Consider the following 15,833-nt stretch of genomic DNA (forward strand, 5'->3'; position numbering starts at 1 on the left):
TTTGCCTTTGACTTTTGTTCTTAGGTCAGTCGGGGGAGCCTGGCAAGTTGCTGGGTGCAGGAATGACATGCCTTGATTTCCAGGTGAGCAGGACACACCCAGTTGCTCTGTTGACTTAGGGGATCAGTGTGGAAGCAGGGAGGCCTGTTGGGGCGTGGCTTCAGTGGTGGGAGGTGGTTGTACTTCGGCTGTTTTGAAAGCAGGATAAGGCCGGATGATGTCTGGATGAGGGGTGCGAGACATAAGAAAGGGGGTCAAGAATGCCTCTGGTGTTTTTGGCTCTCATAATGAATGGGGGAAGTGAGGCTATTAAAAAGAAAGATTACCAGGAGGGGTGGGACTAGAGCCTGGGCTAAGCGCTCAGAAGGAAGCCCCGCATATTCGTTTCCTTGGCAACTGCAAAAGCTCTGCACACTCGGCAGCTTAAAACAACAGGGATTTATTCTGTCACGATTCTGGAGGCTGGAAGGCCAACCTCCAAGTGGTAGCAGGGCTGCTCTCCCTCCAGGGCCTCTGGGAATGAGGCCAGGCTCCTTCTGTGCCTCCTCCAGCCTTGGTGGCCTGGCTATCCCATTGCGGTCCCTGGGCTGATAGTTGAACCATCCACATCTCAATCTCCAGGGTCACAGGGGGGTCCCCCCACCATCTTCCCTCTGTGTGTGTCTGTCTCTGTCCAGATTTCCCCTCCTTGTAAGGACATCCGTCATCAGATTTAGGGCCCAGCCTACTCCAGTCTGATCTCCTCTGCACTGATTTGATCTGCCTTGACCCCTTTCCCAAAGAAGGTCACACTCTGAAGATGCAGGGGTTCGGATTTGTATATATCATTTTGGAGGATGTGATCTTTTTGGAGGCACAACACTGCAGTTCTCTAACCTACTGAACCTGCCTCAGACTGTAGATCGAGGAGACTTCCCTGTGGGTGGGTACTTGGGTTAACACTTGAAGCAGGATGAGAAGCCAAGAGGTTATCAGACAAAGGATTGCTGGAGGGGGAAGAAGAATCCCAGGTCGAAGGGAATGGTATGTACAAAGGCCCTGTGGTTTTAGGGAACAAGACAAGGTGTTCTCTTTTATTAGTCATCGAGAGAATACAAAACATGCAATGAGATAAGACACATGGGCCCCAGAATGGCTTTAAGGAAAAGGGACAGTATGAAGTGTAGGCAAAGAAGTGGGACAATAGACACTTGTAAACAGTGCTAAAAATGTAAAATAGCACAGGTTTGGAAATGTTTTTGGGATATCTATTTATGTTCAACTCTCTAATACCTGTTCATCTGACTAATTCACTCTTATGCCTGAAAGAAATGCATTTGCGTGCACATGATAAGGCAGGGACAGGTAGGTCCGTGGCACCACCATTCATGACAGCCCCAAATGGTAATAAGACACATACCCATTGACATATGATGAATAAGTCACTCTGTGTGCACACGATGGACTATTACACACCAGCAAAAAAGAGTACGTTATTGCTACCTGTGAAAATATGGATTGATCTCACAGATAGAACACTGAGCAAAAGAAGCCAGTAGAAGAGAGTAGTTATGGTAAGATTCATTTACATGGAATTTAAAAACAGAAAAGCCAATCTGGAAGTCAGAGTAGAGGTTATCATTGGGGGGCAGGTGACACTGAGAGGTGGCCAAAGGGGGGCTGTGGCAAGCTGGTCGTGTTCTATGTCTTGATCTGGGTGTGGACACATGAGTGAGTATGCAGTAAAATTTATTGAACTTAGGACTTGGGCATTGTTTTGGGATATATCTTATTTTCAAGTTTTATTATTTATTTATTTTTATTTTATTTTATTTATCATTATTATTTATTATCTTATTTATTTTTAAGTTTTACTGAAACTTGAGATAAACAATCAAATCATGTATCTGTTCTCCTGCTTTACCATCATATTTCAGATATGAAAATATCCTTCTCTTTGATTCTTAATAATTTTAATTCTGGCAAAGGGATACCTCTTGGATATTGTGGGTTTGGTTCTAGGCCACCTCAATAAAGTGAATATTTCCATGAAGGGAGTCAAATGAACTTTTTGGCTTCCCAGTATATATAGGTTATGTTTACACTATACCTTAGTCTCATAAGTGGGCAGCAGCACTTAAAAGTAAGGTATATACCTGGGGAGCCTGGGTGGCTCAGTTGGTTAAGCAGCTGCCTTCAGCTCAGATCATGATCCCAGCGTCCTGGGATCGAGTCCCACATTGGGCTCCTTGCTCAGCAGGGAGCCTGCTTCTCCCTCTGCCTCTGCCTGCCATTCTGTCTGCCTACGCTCACTCTCTCTCCCCTTCTCTCTCTGATAAATAAATAAAATCTTTAAAAAAAAAAAGTAAAGTATATACCTTACTTAAAAGTATAAAGTATATACCTTACTTAAAAAATACTTTATTACTAAAAAATGCTGACTGTCATCTGAGCTTTCAGGGAGTCATAATCACTGGTCAGAGACCACTGTAACTAATGTGATAATAATGAAGTCTGAAATACTGTGAGAATTACCAAAATGTGACACAGAGACATGAAATAACCAAATGCTGTTGGAAAAATGGCACCAATAGATTTGCTTGATATATAGAATAAGCATATTGCACAAAAGTATTCTTTTTTTATGTTCAGTTAACCACTGTATAGTGCATAGTTAGTTTTTGATGTAGTGTTCAGGGATTCATTAGTTAAGTACAACACCCAGTTCTCATCACAGCACGTGCCCTCCTCAACACCCATCACCATGTTACCCCCTCCCTCCCACCTTCCTTCCCTCTGAAACCATCAGATTGTGTCCCAGAGTCCATAGTCTCTCATGGTTCATCTCCCGCTCTGATTTCTCCCCCTTCAGTTCCCCCCCCCCTTCCCCTATGGTCCTCCGTGCTATTGCTTTTTCTCCACATATGAGTGAAACCATATGATAATTGACTTTCTCTGCCTGACTTATTTCTCTCAGCATAATCCCCTCCAGTTCCATCCATGTTGATGCAAATGATAGGTATTCATCCTTTCTGAAGGCTGAGTAATATTCCATTGTATATGTGAAGCACATCGTCTTCATCCACTGGTCTGCTGAAGGGCATCTCAGCTCCTTCCACAGTTTGGCTATTGTGGACCTTGCTGCTATGGACATTGGGGTACATGTGTTCCTTCTTTTCACTATATCTGTATCTTTGGATTAAATACCCAGTAGTGCAATTGCTTGGTTTTAGCACAAAGGTATGTTATGTAAGTTATATAGTTACTAAATTAACCACTGAAACAAAGATGCACCTTTAAAAAAGGATAAGAAATGAAAGTGATGGTCGCCAGGGTAGCTCAGTGTGTTAAGCCACTGCCTTCGGCTCAGGTCATGATCCCAGGGTCCTGGGATCAAGTCCCTCATCGGGCTCTCTGCTCAGCAAGGAGCCTGCTTCTCCTTCTCCCTCTGCCTCTCTCCCTGCTCTCTCTCTCAAATAAGTAAAATCTTAAAATAAATAAATAAATAAATGAAACGGATAAACATGGGGGAAAAAAAGAGAGGCAAACCAGGAAACAGACTCTTAACTAGAAAGAACAAATTGAGGGTTTCTGGAGGGGAAGTGGGCGAGGGGGTGGATGAAATGGGCAACGGGGATTAAGGAGGGCACTTGGGATGAGCACGGTGGGGGGAGGGGTGGGGGGACCTAGGGAAGTATTGAATCACCAAATTCTACATCTGCTACTAATACCACACTGTATGTTAACTAACCGGAATTTAAATAAAAACTTGAAGCGACAACCACAGAACAACCAAAAACAAACAATCCCCAAAAAAAGTACATAGAGAAAGAGTAAAAAGCTCTTATAGTTCCAATAAAAAATAATTATTTCAGAGGAGGGGTGGCCTGAAAGCCAAGAAAACAGCTCAGTAGTCAAACATGAAGCACCAACAAAAGAAACAGGAAAAATACAATATCTGAGAAAAGCTGATGACTCATGACCACAAAGAACATTTGTCAATAGGCTAAGCTGACCACTCAGTTGTTAGTGGAAGAAAAGTTAGGTTGTATCATAGAGGGAATTCAACCACAGGTCTCAGTGATACAAACCTGAAACAAAGTGAGTTTTTTTTTTTTTTTTTTTTTTAAACAAGTGGCTTATAGTATATGAGCCACTTACATATAGAATTTACTTTAAATGTTTACTTTTTACTTTTAATGTTTACTTTAAAATATTTTAAATTTCAAGCTCTAGGTATTTATTGTTTTTCTTGACCAGCATAAGGAACTATTTAAGACTTTGATTTTGGGGTTTAGCAATCGCTTCAAAAACAATGAATATTTCTTTTCAACCAGCAATCCTGATGACTGAGGTCTGAAGTGGGGCACGATACTCTGCTGATTTGCAGAAGGATCAGATTTGTCCCTGGGAGGTTCTATGGGTTTATCAAAGGACTATCACAGAGGTTCCTGAAGGAGATATTCTGGCCAGATGATGGCCCTTACTTATATGGGAGATTAACTCTGCTAATCATATGTCACATCTAACATTTTTAGGTACCCCCCCCCCATGGAGGTACCTTGTTAGTAACATGTAAGATTTCAGCCAATGCTTCTAAGATTTTCTCCAAGAGATTTTAAAATAACTGCCACATTATTCTGTTTTTGTCCAGATAGTCCTGGGCTCTGTCTGCACAGTGGCAGCTGTAAGTCAATTATCCTGGAATTGCTAAATAGTTATATTCAGTTGAATATAACTTTTTAATTCATTCCAGATGCTTCTGTACAGAGGCAGCCCATGATTATGAATTACAGTGCAGATCAGTGATTTTACAACAGCATAGTAATTTTGAGATTCATTGTTTCCTATAGATGCCTAAGGCAGAGCACTTTTCATGATGCCTAGCATGTAGCAGGAGCTCTGTAGACACCTGGAAAATGGAAGAGTAAACAAACCAGACTTTATGCCACTTGCCCTCTATTCCCTTCACTTTTTAAAATTAAAATATGTATTTATCAGTTTTGTAAGCAAGTCATTTGAGAAATCAGAGTGTTAAAGGATGATTTAAAAAAAAAAAAAAGAAACAAGAGAGGGGCACCTGGGTGGCTCAGTCATTGGGCGTCTGCTTTCTCCTTGGGTCGTGATCCCAGCCCTGCACTGGGCTCCCTGCTCAGAGGGAAGCCGCTTTTCTTTCTCCCACTCCCACTTCCCTGTGTGTGCTCCCTCTCTCACAGTCTCTCCTTATCAAATAAATAAATAAAATCTTTAAAACAAACAAACAAACAAAAAAAAACAAAAAACCAAGAGAATGGTGGTTACCAGGGACTGGGGTGGGCAAGGTGGGGAGCTATGAGACAAAGGGGACTGACTTTCAATTATAAGGGGAGCAAGGTCAGAGGATCTAATGCACAACAGGGTGACTGTGGTTAATAGTATGGTACCGTACACTCGAAAGTTGCTGAGAGCCCATCTTAGGCAGTCTCAGCACATGAAGAGTTAACGCGGAGGTGATGGATGTGTTAATTACCCATCTTGGTAATCATTCCACAATGTATATGTACACTGTACACTTTAAGTAGAGCAAATATTTATGCCTGATATAGTCATGTAATTTATTAAATATGTAATTATATTTGTCAGTTATTCCTCAATAAAATTGGAAAAAACAAAAAACAAAGATGCCTTGCCAGTTCTCTCTCACACCCACCCACCCCCTGAAGCCGTCACATGCTGTGAACGAGGCAACTGCTCCAAACTCCTTTTAATTCTTCCTTGGGAATTTAAGTCTGTCTTTCTTTCTTTCTTTTTATTTTTCTTTTTTTTTAGTGGTAGGTGGGCATAGGGGCAGAGGCAGAGGGAGAGGGAGAATCTCAAGTAGTCTCCATGCCCAGTGTAGAGCCTATTGCAGGGTTCAGTCTCATGACCCATACATAGATCATGACCTGAGTTGGAACCAAGAGTTGGATGCTTAACCGACTGAGCCACCCAGGTGCCCCAAATATTTATTTATAAATAATATGCACATATTGATAAGTATTGGTTTGTACATTTATGACTTTTTATTCAGAATTCATATTATAGAGGATGAAAATTTCAGCTCATTTTTATGATCTCTTCACCTTAACTTCTTTAATCCTTCCAGTAAAATTGTATCTCAAATTTTGGTAAATCTACATTAAAGGTTTTCATTAGTAGGACTGTGTCAATAGTGCTTGATACTTGAGCCAAGAAATAGTGTGCAGTTTGAGCCAAGGGAGACACACTCTGTATCCTTTCTTGACAACTTCTTGTTTTCCTAGAGCTGTTTGTATTTTTAAAAAACATTTCCCATACCCTGTAATAGGTCTGTGTCTCTAAAATAGCCTTTAATAACAATTTTCTACAAGGTCAAAGCTGCTCAGTGTTGTTTCACCATTGTTTTTTATGTTTCTGTAAGACATTCCTTCAGAAGCCCTTGACCTGCTATGTTGTGAATGGCTTGCTTTCTGGGTTTTATACAGTTGCTCTCTTGGGACTATCTCCTCCCTCATTCTGGAAATTCTTTCCTATATGGGCACCCTTGATTTCTGGATCTCATCTCTCCTTTTTGGTGTTCTGCCTCATTTTGGTGGAGTGCGTTCATTTTACAGCTTTATGGAATTGGTGCATGAGAAACTTTTTGAGGATCTGTGAATCCGAAATGTCTTCATTTTACCATCGCAATGGACAGTTTGGCCAAGTGTAAAACTCATGGGTTGAAAAGTCTTTTCCTTCAGAATTTTGAAGTCATTATGCCTCCAATCTTTGAGCTTCCGATGTTGTTACCAAGAATTTTGATACCGTGCTGATTCCTTTGGCTTGGATTTAAATATTTGCTTTATTTTTTGTTCTCTCTTTGGAAGCTTCTACCATCTTCTCTTTATGTGTGATGTTTTGAAGTTTTATAAAGATATGTCTGGGTGTGGGTCTTATTCATCATAGTGGATTCTTAGCATTTGGGAGACTTCGACCTTACAGATCTGGGACATTATTTGCTTGTAGTTGGTTTTTTTTTTTTTTTTTTTTTTTTTTTTTTTTTGTAATTTCCTCCTCCACTCTTCTTATTTTTCTTTGATTGCCCATTGTTTCTGGGATTTTCACATTGCAAGAGCTCCTTTTTCCTTTCTAAGAATATCCTTCTTTTGTTTTATGCCAACAAGAGCTTCTTTGTCAAGGAATAGTCATTATAATTTCTTTGAGATTTTCTTCTGTTCCCCATTACATTTTCAGTTTATTTAATTTCTGTTTGTTGGAAGCCTGGCTGCCTTGTGTCCTGGAGCTGGAAGGAGGAGGGGGGCCAGGGCGTCTTACTTTTCAATTTGCCGCTACCCACTGACCAAGTTCCCTGTTTGTAGCTATCATATCACACCTTCTTCCTGAGTCTGGAGCCCCCAAATCCAGATCCTCTAGGATTGCTTGTTGTTGCTGTTGTTGTTTGTTTGTTTGCTTTTTTAAGAGAAGAATTTCAGGTCTTCTGTGGGGTGGGGAGATCTGTAGAAAGAGCTCTGTGGGAATCCATTTTTTTTAATACATGTTTTGAATCAGTTACCTGTTTTCAGCCCTGCCTCGCCTTTCCAGCTACCTAGGAGTCTAGTTTCTGAGCTTTTAAAATGAAAGCCCTGGGTGGCTTGCTTCTCCTCTTGCTGAGTCATTCGGGACTCCTCCATCTGATTTCTGTCTTCATATATTGTAATTTGGAGATTATAAATGTTTTCTAGTTTTGTTGGAGACCAAGGTTGTATTTCTTTATCTTGTTTTCTTTGGAGGGAATTTTTGAGAAAAGTGCACAGAAATCAACATTTACTCTATCATCTTGAAACAGACAAATCCCATTTGTTTTTTGTTTTGTTTTAGAGAGAGAGAGATTGGGGGAGGGTCAGAAGGAGAGGAAGAGAGAATCTTAAGCAGGCTTTATACTCAGCACAGAGCCTGACTGGGGCTCGATCTCACCACCCCAAGATCTCAAACTGAGCCAAAATCAAGAGTCATCACTTAACCGACTGAGCCACCCAGGCAGCTCAGAAAAATCCCATTTGATCTTAAAAGGATAGTATCAGATTTTCTGTTTGTTTTGGATATAGTGATTTCCACATTTATCTTAAGCAAAATTTAGTCTGTTAGATGCATTGTTGTTGTTGTTTTTAAGGTAAAGAAATGATGAATATGACTTAATTGCCTAGAGAGAATTACATTAATTCTTAATTTATTGAGCCCCATAGTACAAAGTATCATTCCACGTTAGTAGTGTTTTCAAGACTAATTTGTACTCTAAGGAATCTCACTTTTTATTACAACAACTTCTGATAGAAATTTCTCCAAAATTTATGAAGTCTTTCCTGCATTTTCGAACAGAACAGGATGAGTGTACCCTTCTCTTGGTCTCTCAGACGTCGTACTGACGTCACGGATTGCGCTGTGCTGAAATTTGGTGGCACCTCGGGGACTGGCCCCTCCTCTCTCACTGAATCCTTCCAGGCGCTTGCTTTATACATTCATAATTGATTTTGCAGAGGTGGCTGTCACTTCCCTGTGAGTCAGCTTTGGAAAGGGCCTTCCAATCCCCTGACACCTTACTGCATTTAATTGAATGTCTAGTGTGCTCAGGAAGAGCTGAGATTGGCAGCAGAAGCAAAATACCCAGGCTGGCAAAACCAGAAGCCCAAAATTTAATTCCAAGTCTGAGTCAAGTAGACTGTGGTCGAATAGCAGGGGGGTACCTCCTCCACATTCTGTGATTCTCTCGGGGTGAAAATCCCAGGCTCTGTGGCATCTCTGTTCTTTTCTGCTTAGCATGCGACCAGATAATCTCAATCTTGGCACAGCTGACATGTTGGATGAGGCACATCTTCTTTTTAAAAATTTTTTTAAAAAGCTTTTATTGATTTAAGAGAGAGAAAGAGCGAGAGTGCCTACGTGGAGGGGAGGGACAGAAGGAGAGGGAAAAGCAGGCTCCGTGCTGAGCAAGAAGCCCGATGAGGGGCTCAATCCTAAGATCCCGGAATCATTACCTGAGCCAAAGGCTGACGCCTAACTGACTGAGCCACCCAGGTGCCCCGAGGCACTTCTTTCTGATACGGTGGTATTGTCCTGTGTGTTGCAGCACGGTTAGCAGCATCGCTGGTCTCTGTCCATCCCTTGTCAGTGGCACGTGCATCTTCCAGTTGGGACAGCCAAAAATGTCTGCAGTCACCACCACCCGCCTTCTCGGGGGGCAACATGGGTTCCTGTTGAGAGCTTTAGGCTGGGAATCTCCTCTTTCTTCAGACTTTGTAACTCTGTTCTGGATATTTGAAGTTGTAGAAAATGTGGCAGCAAATGCCCGGAATAGTATTGGAGTTCCTTAAAATTTTGTAGAATGTGGGATAATTCATAAAGCACCATATTTTCATAATGTGCCAGATAGTCATTGTTTTAAATATACTGATAACTAACATTTATCCAGCACTCAGTTTGGTTTTGAGCCCACACAGTGTGCCAGGGCCTATTGTAAGCACTGTCAATACCCTAAGGGAGAAAAGAGCATTGCTGCCATTTTGGAAGAAGGGGAAACTGAGGCACAGGGCGTTTAGGCAAATTGCCTGACTTTATACAGGGTGGAAGTGGCAGGACTGGGATTCACACCGAAGCAGGAGGACTTCAGAGCACACGCTTTTAACCAGCACTTTATGCGGTGGTTGGTTTAAAGGTTCCGAGACCAAAACGCGAGCAGCATGTGTGGACTTTCGCCCGTCTGTCCATTCTGAGCACCAAGAGGGCGGGACTGAACACATTTTCCATCTTCCCATTCCTCTTACCCGGGCCAGTATCTGGAGAGATCGTAGCGGCACGGTGAAGGTTAGCTTTCATAAATGAAGTAAACGCCAGTCTCACGGCTGTTGATGTGTAAAGAGGAGCCCTTTTCAGACTAAGGGTTCCGGTTCCTCGGAAGAAGCTAGATGGCCATATTGTAAGCATTGCTGTGCGCTACAGGTCTCTGCCATTGGGAGGAGGCCTGCCGTGGGTGAGGACGTGTGGGGATGGTGCCAGTAAAGTCTCCAGCCCAGGGAAGTGGTCTTCTTATTGGCTGGGCAGCTTGGGGACATGAGAGGTAGCATGTCAGAGTCACCCTCATGAACAAAACCCACCAAAGCACAGGTGAGGACTGGTAAGATACACTTGTATGATTTAGTCTTTCTTTGATGGTTCTAGAAGGCAGAGCCTGGTAGCACTCTCGGGTTCTGATCACCGAGGTGATCGTGGGATGCCATGAGACCCCACGGTGCTGGTTACTTGAGTGCTCAAGTTTCTGGAGAATGTTGACCATTGGATGTTGCTAGTCACCTTCACTTGAGATAGTAGTGCTTTCAGAAGACCAACATATGTGAGTGTTCTGACATCTGTCCTCTTTCCAGATTGTTCCAGGAGGGGGTGGGAGTCACATACTGTGGTTTGGTCCTGATACAAGGCTGATGTCAGCTGGCACAGAGATGGTAGAGCACCACTCCTGGAACCCTTGACCACGTTGTTTGTCTGCTGTAGTGGACTGTGAATTTCACATCGCTGTTGCCCATTGGAAGTAAGGCTGCCCCAGAATTGGAGCTGAAAGCTGCTCAGAGGGAGAAAAGATGAGCTGGCCTGTCTTTCAAATATCACTTAGACTTTTTCTCTGAAAAAGTGAAATAGCTGTGGGAATAGCTATTCATGCAGAAAGGGTCTTAGTAAATTAGGAAGCTTCACTTAATTCAAATATTCTCCCCCCCTTTTTTTTCCTTTCCTTCCTTCCTTCCTTCAAATGGTGATAATATAGGGAAAATTCTAGAATAGAAACATCACAGACCTTGTAAAGTCAGATCAAAAGACTCTTTGGTAGCAATAGTAGCCCAGACTCAACACATCAAGTGACTTATGTGGCAGTAAGTAAATATTCACTAGATAGACTTACCCTTTAACACCCAGCTCAGAGCTCCTCTAGGCCCATCTCCTCCCCAGCCAAGTTAGCCCCTACCCTTAAATGCTCCTCCAGCAATTTGCTCTGGTTCCCAAAATAACACAGGCCGCATTGTGTCTCGAATTCATCCGTTTTCGTGTCTTTCTTCCTGCCTGGATGGTGAGGTTCTGGAAGGGAACGATTCACCTTTGTATCCCCAGCACCTGGCGTGTGTAGGCTGGTACGTAGGAGACGGTCTGTGCCTTCTGGATGCATGAGTAATAGGGGAGCTCATTAAATTTCATCTTCCGCACTGGGCAAGAAGAGGACATATCATATTGAAACATTTCCAACTTGTTAATAACAAGCCACTCCGTTTTATGATTTAGGATAAGGAGTGTTCAGGGCACACTGATTGTTTTTCCTTGTCCCCTGCTCATTTTCTTCTACCGACCCCCTCCCCCAAAGCCTGCAAGTGTCATGAAAGTATTCATTGATTCTGGATCTTCCTGAAGAACATCTCTCTTTCTTTCCAGGCAGGTATTAATGAAAATGATTTCTATGATGGGGCATGGTGTGCAGGAAGGAAGGACCTCCGTCAGTGGATTGAAGTGGACGCGAGACGTCTGACCAAATTCACGGGTGTCATCACTCAAGGAAGGAACTCACTTTGGCTGTAAGTGCGGGTGAACCTGTGCTTTTCTAGCCTCCATGCGTTGGGTCTCATGTTCTAGGGTTTGAACAGAGACAGGAAAGATACAGAAAAGTTCTGGTGAGAAGCAGTAGAAGGAAGAAAATCGGGATGTGGACAGGATGCTGAGCTGGCTGTAGACAAAAGCATCTCTTGAAAGTATGTTTTCCCCTGTACGAGAGTAGAGAGAAGGATCCACCTGGCAGGTTGGGCTGGGTAGATACAGGTGTTGTTAAAACAATGCAGTTTAGGCAGGTGGCTGCCATCTTGGATCTGTGGTGCGTTACTGGTACCCCGACTGGTAGACTGAACATAGCCCGAGGTGGGAACTCCAGACAAGCCTGGAGGAGACGGTATGATCCTTTAGAATCTGAGGACTGGAAGCCTAGAGACATTCCCCAATAAAGGATTTCTAGGGAAGTAGCAGAAGGGTGAGCCAGTGTGAGGCCCGAGAACAAGATGAAGCCCATTTCTCAGAACTGAACTTGGACCCAGGGTCAATAACCAGAGGACCCAATAGTAATCCTAAGAACTGTAGGCTGCCCATCCTGTGGTAGATGCATACAAGAGGATATTATTCAGCCTTCGAGGGGGGGGCATTGTGACACCTGCTATAGCATGGATGAGCCTTGAGGACATTATGCTAAATGGAATAAACAGTCACAAAGGAACAAACACTGTGTGGTCCCACTTACGTGAGAGGCCTGGGGGAGGGGAGCAGGGGGGTATTTGTTGAATGGGTGCTGAGTTTCAGTTTGAGGTGATGGAAAGTTCTGGAGGGAGATGGAGGTGATGGTTGCACAAAGGTGTGAATGCACTGAATGCCTCTAAATTATACAGTTAAAAATGGCCAGAACAATACATTTTATGTTGCACATCTTTACTACACTAATGACAAATTATCTGTGCTAAAACAATACGCCCAGAAAAACCCCCATCCAATCTCCCCACCTTAACCCAGGGCTGGTTGTGGAGACGGAAGCCGGGCTGCATCTGTGGGGTCTCCCTGGGACTCTGGCTTTGTGGACAGCAGGCCTGCAGAGACAGGGTGCTCGGCAAGGCCTAGAAGGGCCCACAGGACCTTGGGTGCTTTCTGAACTTCAGCAAGAATTTTCCAGTTCCTCTAACATCTGATGACAACTGAGAAGCCAAGGGCACAAGTGCCTCCCACGCTGACATCAGGAAACTGGCCCAGTTAGCTAAGACCCCTCCTGCCCTGCCCGCCTCCCCTTCCTGTCTGTGCCACACTCTCGAATGTCATTTCAGTATTTGCTCATTACCTCTTGGCAGTCACGCAAAATCTGTCTGTAATTTGTTGATTTGATTAATTTTTAATTCTTGGAAAGGTCAACATTAATAAATAAACCAGGATAAAGGAGGGGAAACTGACATCTGTGCTCACATTTAACTGCCTGTCATTGTCACTATACAGGGGACTTTCTTCCATCATGACAATTGTCAGGCAATGACTCATCCCCTATTTTCCTCTGAGCTTTTTTATCATAAAGACAATATTATAACTTCTTGTAACAGTTAAAAACATTACCCAGGATTCCACTGTCCTTAGGCAAACGTAGTTTTTTGGGGGGACGTATTTGTAATCCTGTTCATAGGCAATCATGTTATTTTAACTTCAGAACATATCAAAGCATTTTCCATGCAGTTGCTGAGACTTCCTAACGATCGTTTTTAATAGCCTGTGATTGACTCAGCCGTGGCTCTGCTACCTTCTCGGTTTTCTCCTATCACATGTCATTTTGTAAGGAAGCATTTTCACACTTTTTTCTTCCTTTGAATTATGTCCTTCAAATACATTTCTGGAGCTGGGATGATTTGTGCGTTTTGACAACATTTGGTTATGCATTTATGCTGTTGTGTGTAGCGCTTTTTTTTGTCACTTTGCTTTTCAGCAGCCCGTGTATTGCTCGTCATGATGATGTTTGCTCCGCTGTGTGCATTGGGCTCTAATCAGCTTATTCCCATGACAATGGTTTTCACTGTTTAGGTTCTGAAAGGCAAGAATTTGGGGGAAGAAAATGTTGACTTGCTCAAGGGGAAGGGAAACTTGGACAGAAAGCCTGATCTGAGATTATCCATAGGGAGGAATGGAGGGATTTTACCTTACTGCTTGGATATTAATGCGTCTAACCACAGTCATTAGAGAGCCAGTGGTCAAGTTATTATTGGATTAGAAAGACCTGGCAGGGTAGGAATAACACTCACATTCCATTTCATCTAGAACACAAGAGCATTTTAGGTGAATAAGAAATTGCAGCAAAACAGTATCTTTCTTTGAAAGATCTTAGAAGGCAAGGGACAGAATTGCTTTTAAGAGTCAGGTTGATTTTTTTTTTTTTTCTAAATGTATTTCAAGTCAAATTCTCCTTGGAGGACAATGGAAAGAAATTCAATGAGTTTCAGTTTGTCTTACCTCCTGGAATAGGACTGTCTCCACCAAAGACTGAAGAGGGAATAGGACAAGGATTTTGGTATCCGAACCTTTTTTTTCCCAGAGGCATGAATAGTGCTAGAAGCGTTGGGATCTGTAACAATCAAATACGAATAGAAGGCAGCGGGTGTCTCTCTTTCCCTCTCCCCATGACCTTGGTCCCCATGCTGTTCCCAGGACAGACGTCTATGGTACCGTTTTTAATATTCCTTTTTACTGGCTTCTGTATTTTCTCCCTGCTGGTCTGGGAGTACCTTTATGATCGACGTAATGCCTGGTTGCCATGCCCTGTACCAGGCATCTATTAGGACGCTCAAGTAATGATTTTTTAATGAACGAATATTGTTAGGAAGTAACAAATTGACAAAGGTTCGTTCACACAGAATGGTAATGAGCTCATTAATCTGTGAGTGTCAGTGACTGAGCGCAAGCTTGCACTGGGAGTCGGGGAGGAGAGGGGCCGTGGCAGATTGAGGAGTGACGGTTGCTGGTGATGAATGGCACAGACCACAGAGTGCCTTTGGAGTCATATCATGGCTCTTGGCTCTTGCTGGTTCTGAGACTTCCCTTCTTGGAACCTCAGTTTGCTGCCTGAAATAAGAGAACTGTTCTCTACGGGGTCAAGATGTGGTATAAGTCAAATGTTATAATGTTTTAAAATTACTCAGCACAAAGTAAGTGCTCAGTAAATGTTAGTTTCTTCCTTCTGCCCCTCTTTGGATTTATTTAAAACAATGGCTTGGAAGCTTTATATTTAGCCACAGTAACCTTTGGAGGATAAAGGGAGGTGAGTCTGTGCGACTCTAGGGGGCGGAGGGGAGCTTTGCCTGCCTGGCCCTCCGTTCCCCCTCAGCCGAACAGCTTTGGAGGGTGCCTTCGTCCAGGTGGCTCTGGAGACAAGCACACTGGACAGCCTGCAGGCCCTCCGTGCAGGTTACAACCGGCCAGCTCCTCCAAAGTCCTGTGGCTGCTTTCTGAATCCTGCTGGTTAAATGGAAAAATGTGGCATTCAAACCAAGACAAGCAAAGGCAGGGCAGGAATTAGAGCTTGATTTTTCTAGGGAAACAGGCAGAACCTACCCTCATGTCAGAGGGTTGCATTTTGGCTGGGAATGCTCTAGGAACAGAAGGCAAGGGGGTGCCGGCCTTTTGAGGTCAGGGCCAGATGGATATTGCTGTTTAGAAAGGTTTCTGTCTGGGTGTTAGCATTTGGGAACACTTTGGAGTTACAGTGCATGTATATTTAAGGATGTTATTACTACTTTCCATCTCGGGACTTTCACAGCTGGTATTTTTAAGTGAACGTCCATAATCTTACTTGTTTCTGACCTTCTCTCTGTGTGTTTCTGGGTTTATTCACCTGTCACTGAGCCCTCTGTACTAAGCACCAGCGATCCGAGGTGAGCAAGGAGGGGCCTGCCTGCAGGAAGCTTTCAGTCTGGTGGAAGCATCCAGTATGTTAACAGATGCACCTATATTCGCAAAGTGCCTGTCAGTGAGGGATGGGGATAGACCTGTTACCAGATTTGGGATATAGGCATGAAGGACCATACGACAGGTCACAAGGCTTAGCCCAGGCCTGTGACTAGTTCATAATCCAGTCGACGACAAACTATAATTCTCGTTTTAATAATTTTTCTATTTGAAAGCAATAAAGTCTAATTATTTTCATGATACTGAATAATTTGTATTTTTCACCAGGAGAAATTATCCTTCTTCACTGCGCTGCAATTTAGTGAAATGTTAGTTTACTGATAAAAGCCAATCTTTAATTTCCTTAATTTCAGAAAGTATATCAGAGCTATGGG

At 43.1% G+C, this 15,833-nt stretch overlaps 1 protein-coding gene across 3 annotated transcripts in view; it reads left to right on the forward strand.

The window, feature by feature from the left end:
* Positions 1–15,833, forward strand: part of CPXM2 (carboxypeptidase X, M14 family member 2) — a 207,466-nt gene that overhangs the window by 122,520 nt on the left and 69,113 nt on the right. For all 3 annotated transcript variants that reach the window (XM_045068999.1, XM_004751756.3, XM_013055723.2), the window contains one exon: positions 11,422–11,561. In XM_045068999.1, the coding sequence (XP_044924934.1) occupies positions 11,422–11,561 (140 nt within the window). The remainder of the gene's footprint in view (positions 1–11,421; positions 11,562–15,833) is intronic.

This window comes from Mustela putorius, unplaced genomic scaffold (assembly GCF_011764305.1).
Source record: "Mustela putorius furo isolate JIRA1106 unplaced genomic scaffold, ASM1176430v1.1 tig00003909_pilon_pilon_pilon, whole genome shotgun sequence".
Lineage (NCBI taxonomy): Eukaryota > Metazoa > Chordata > Mammalia > Carnivora > Mustelidae > Mustela > Mustela putorius.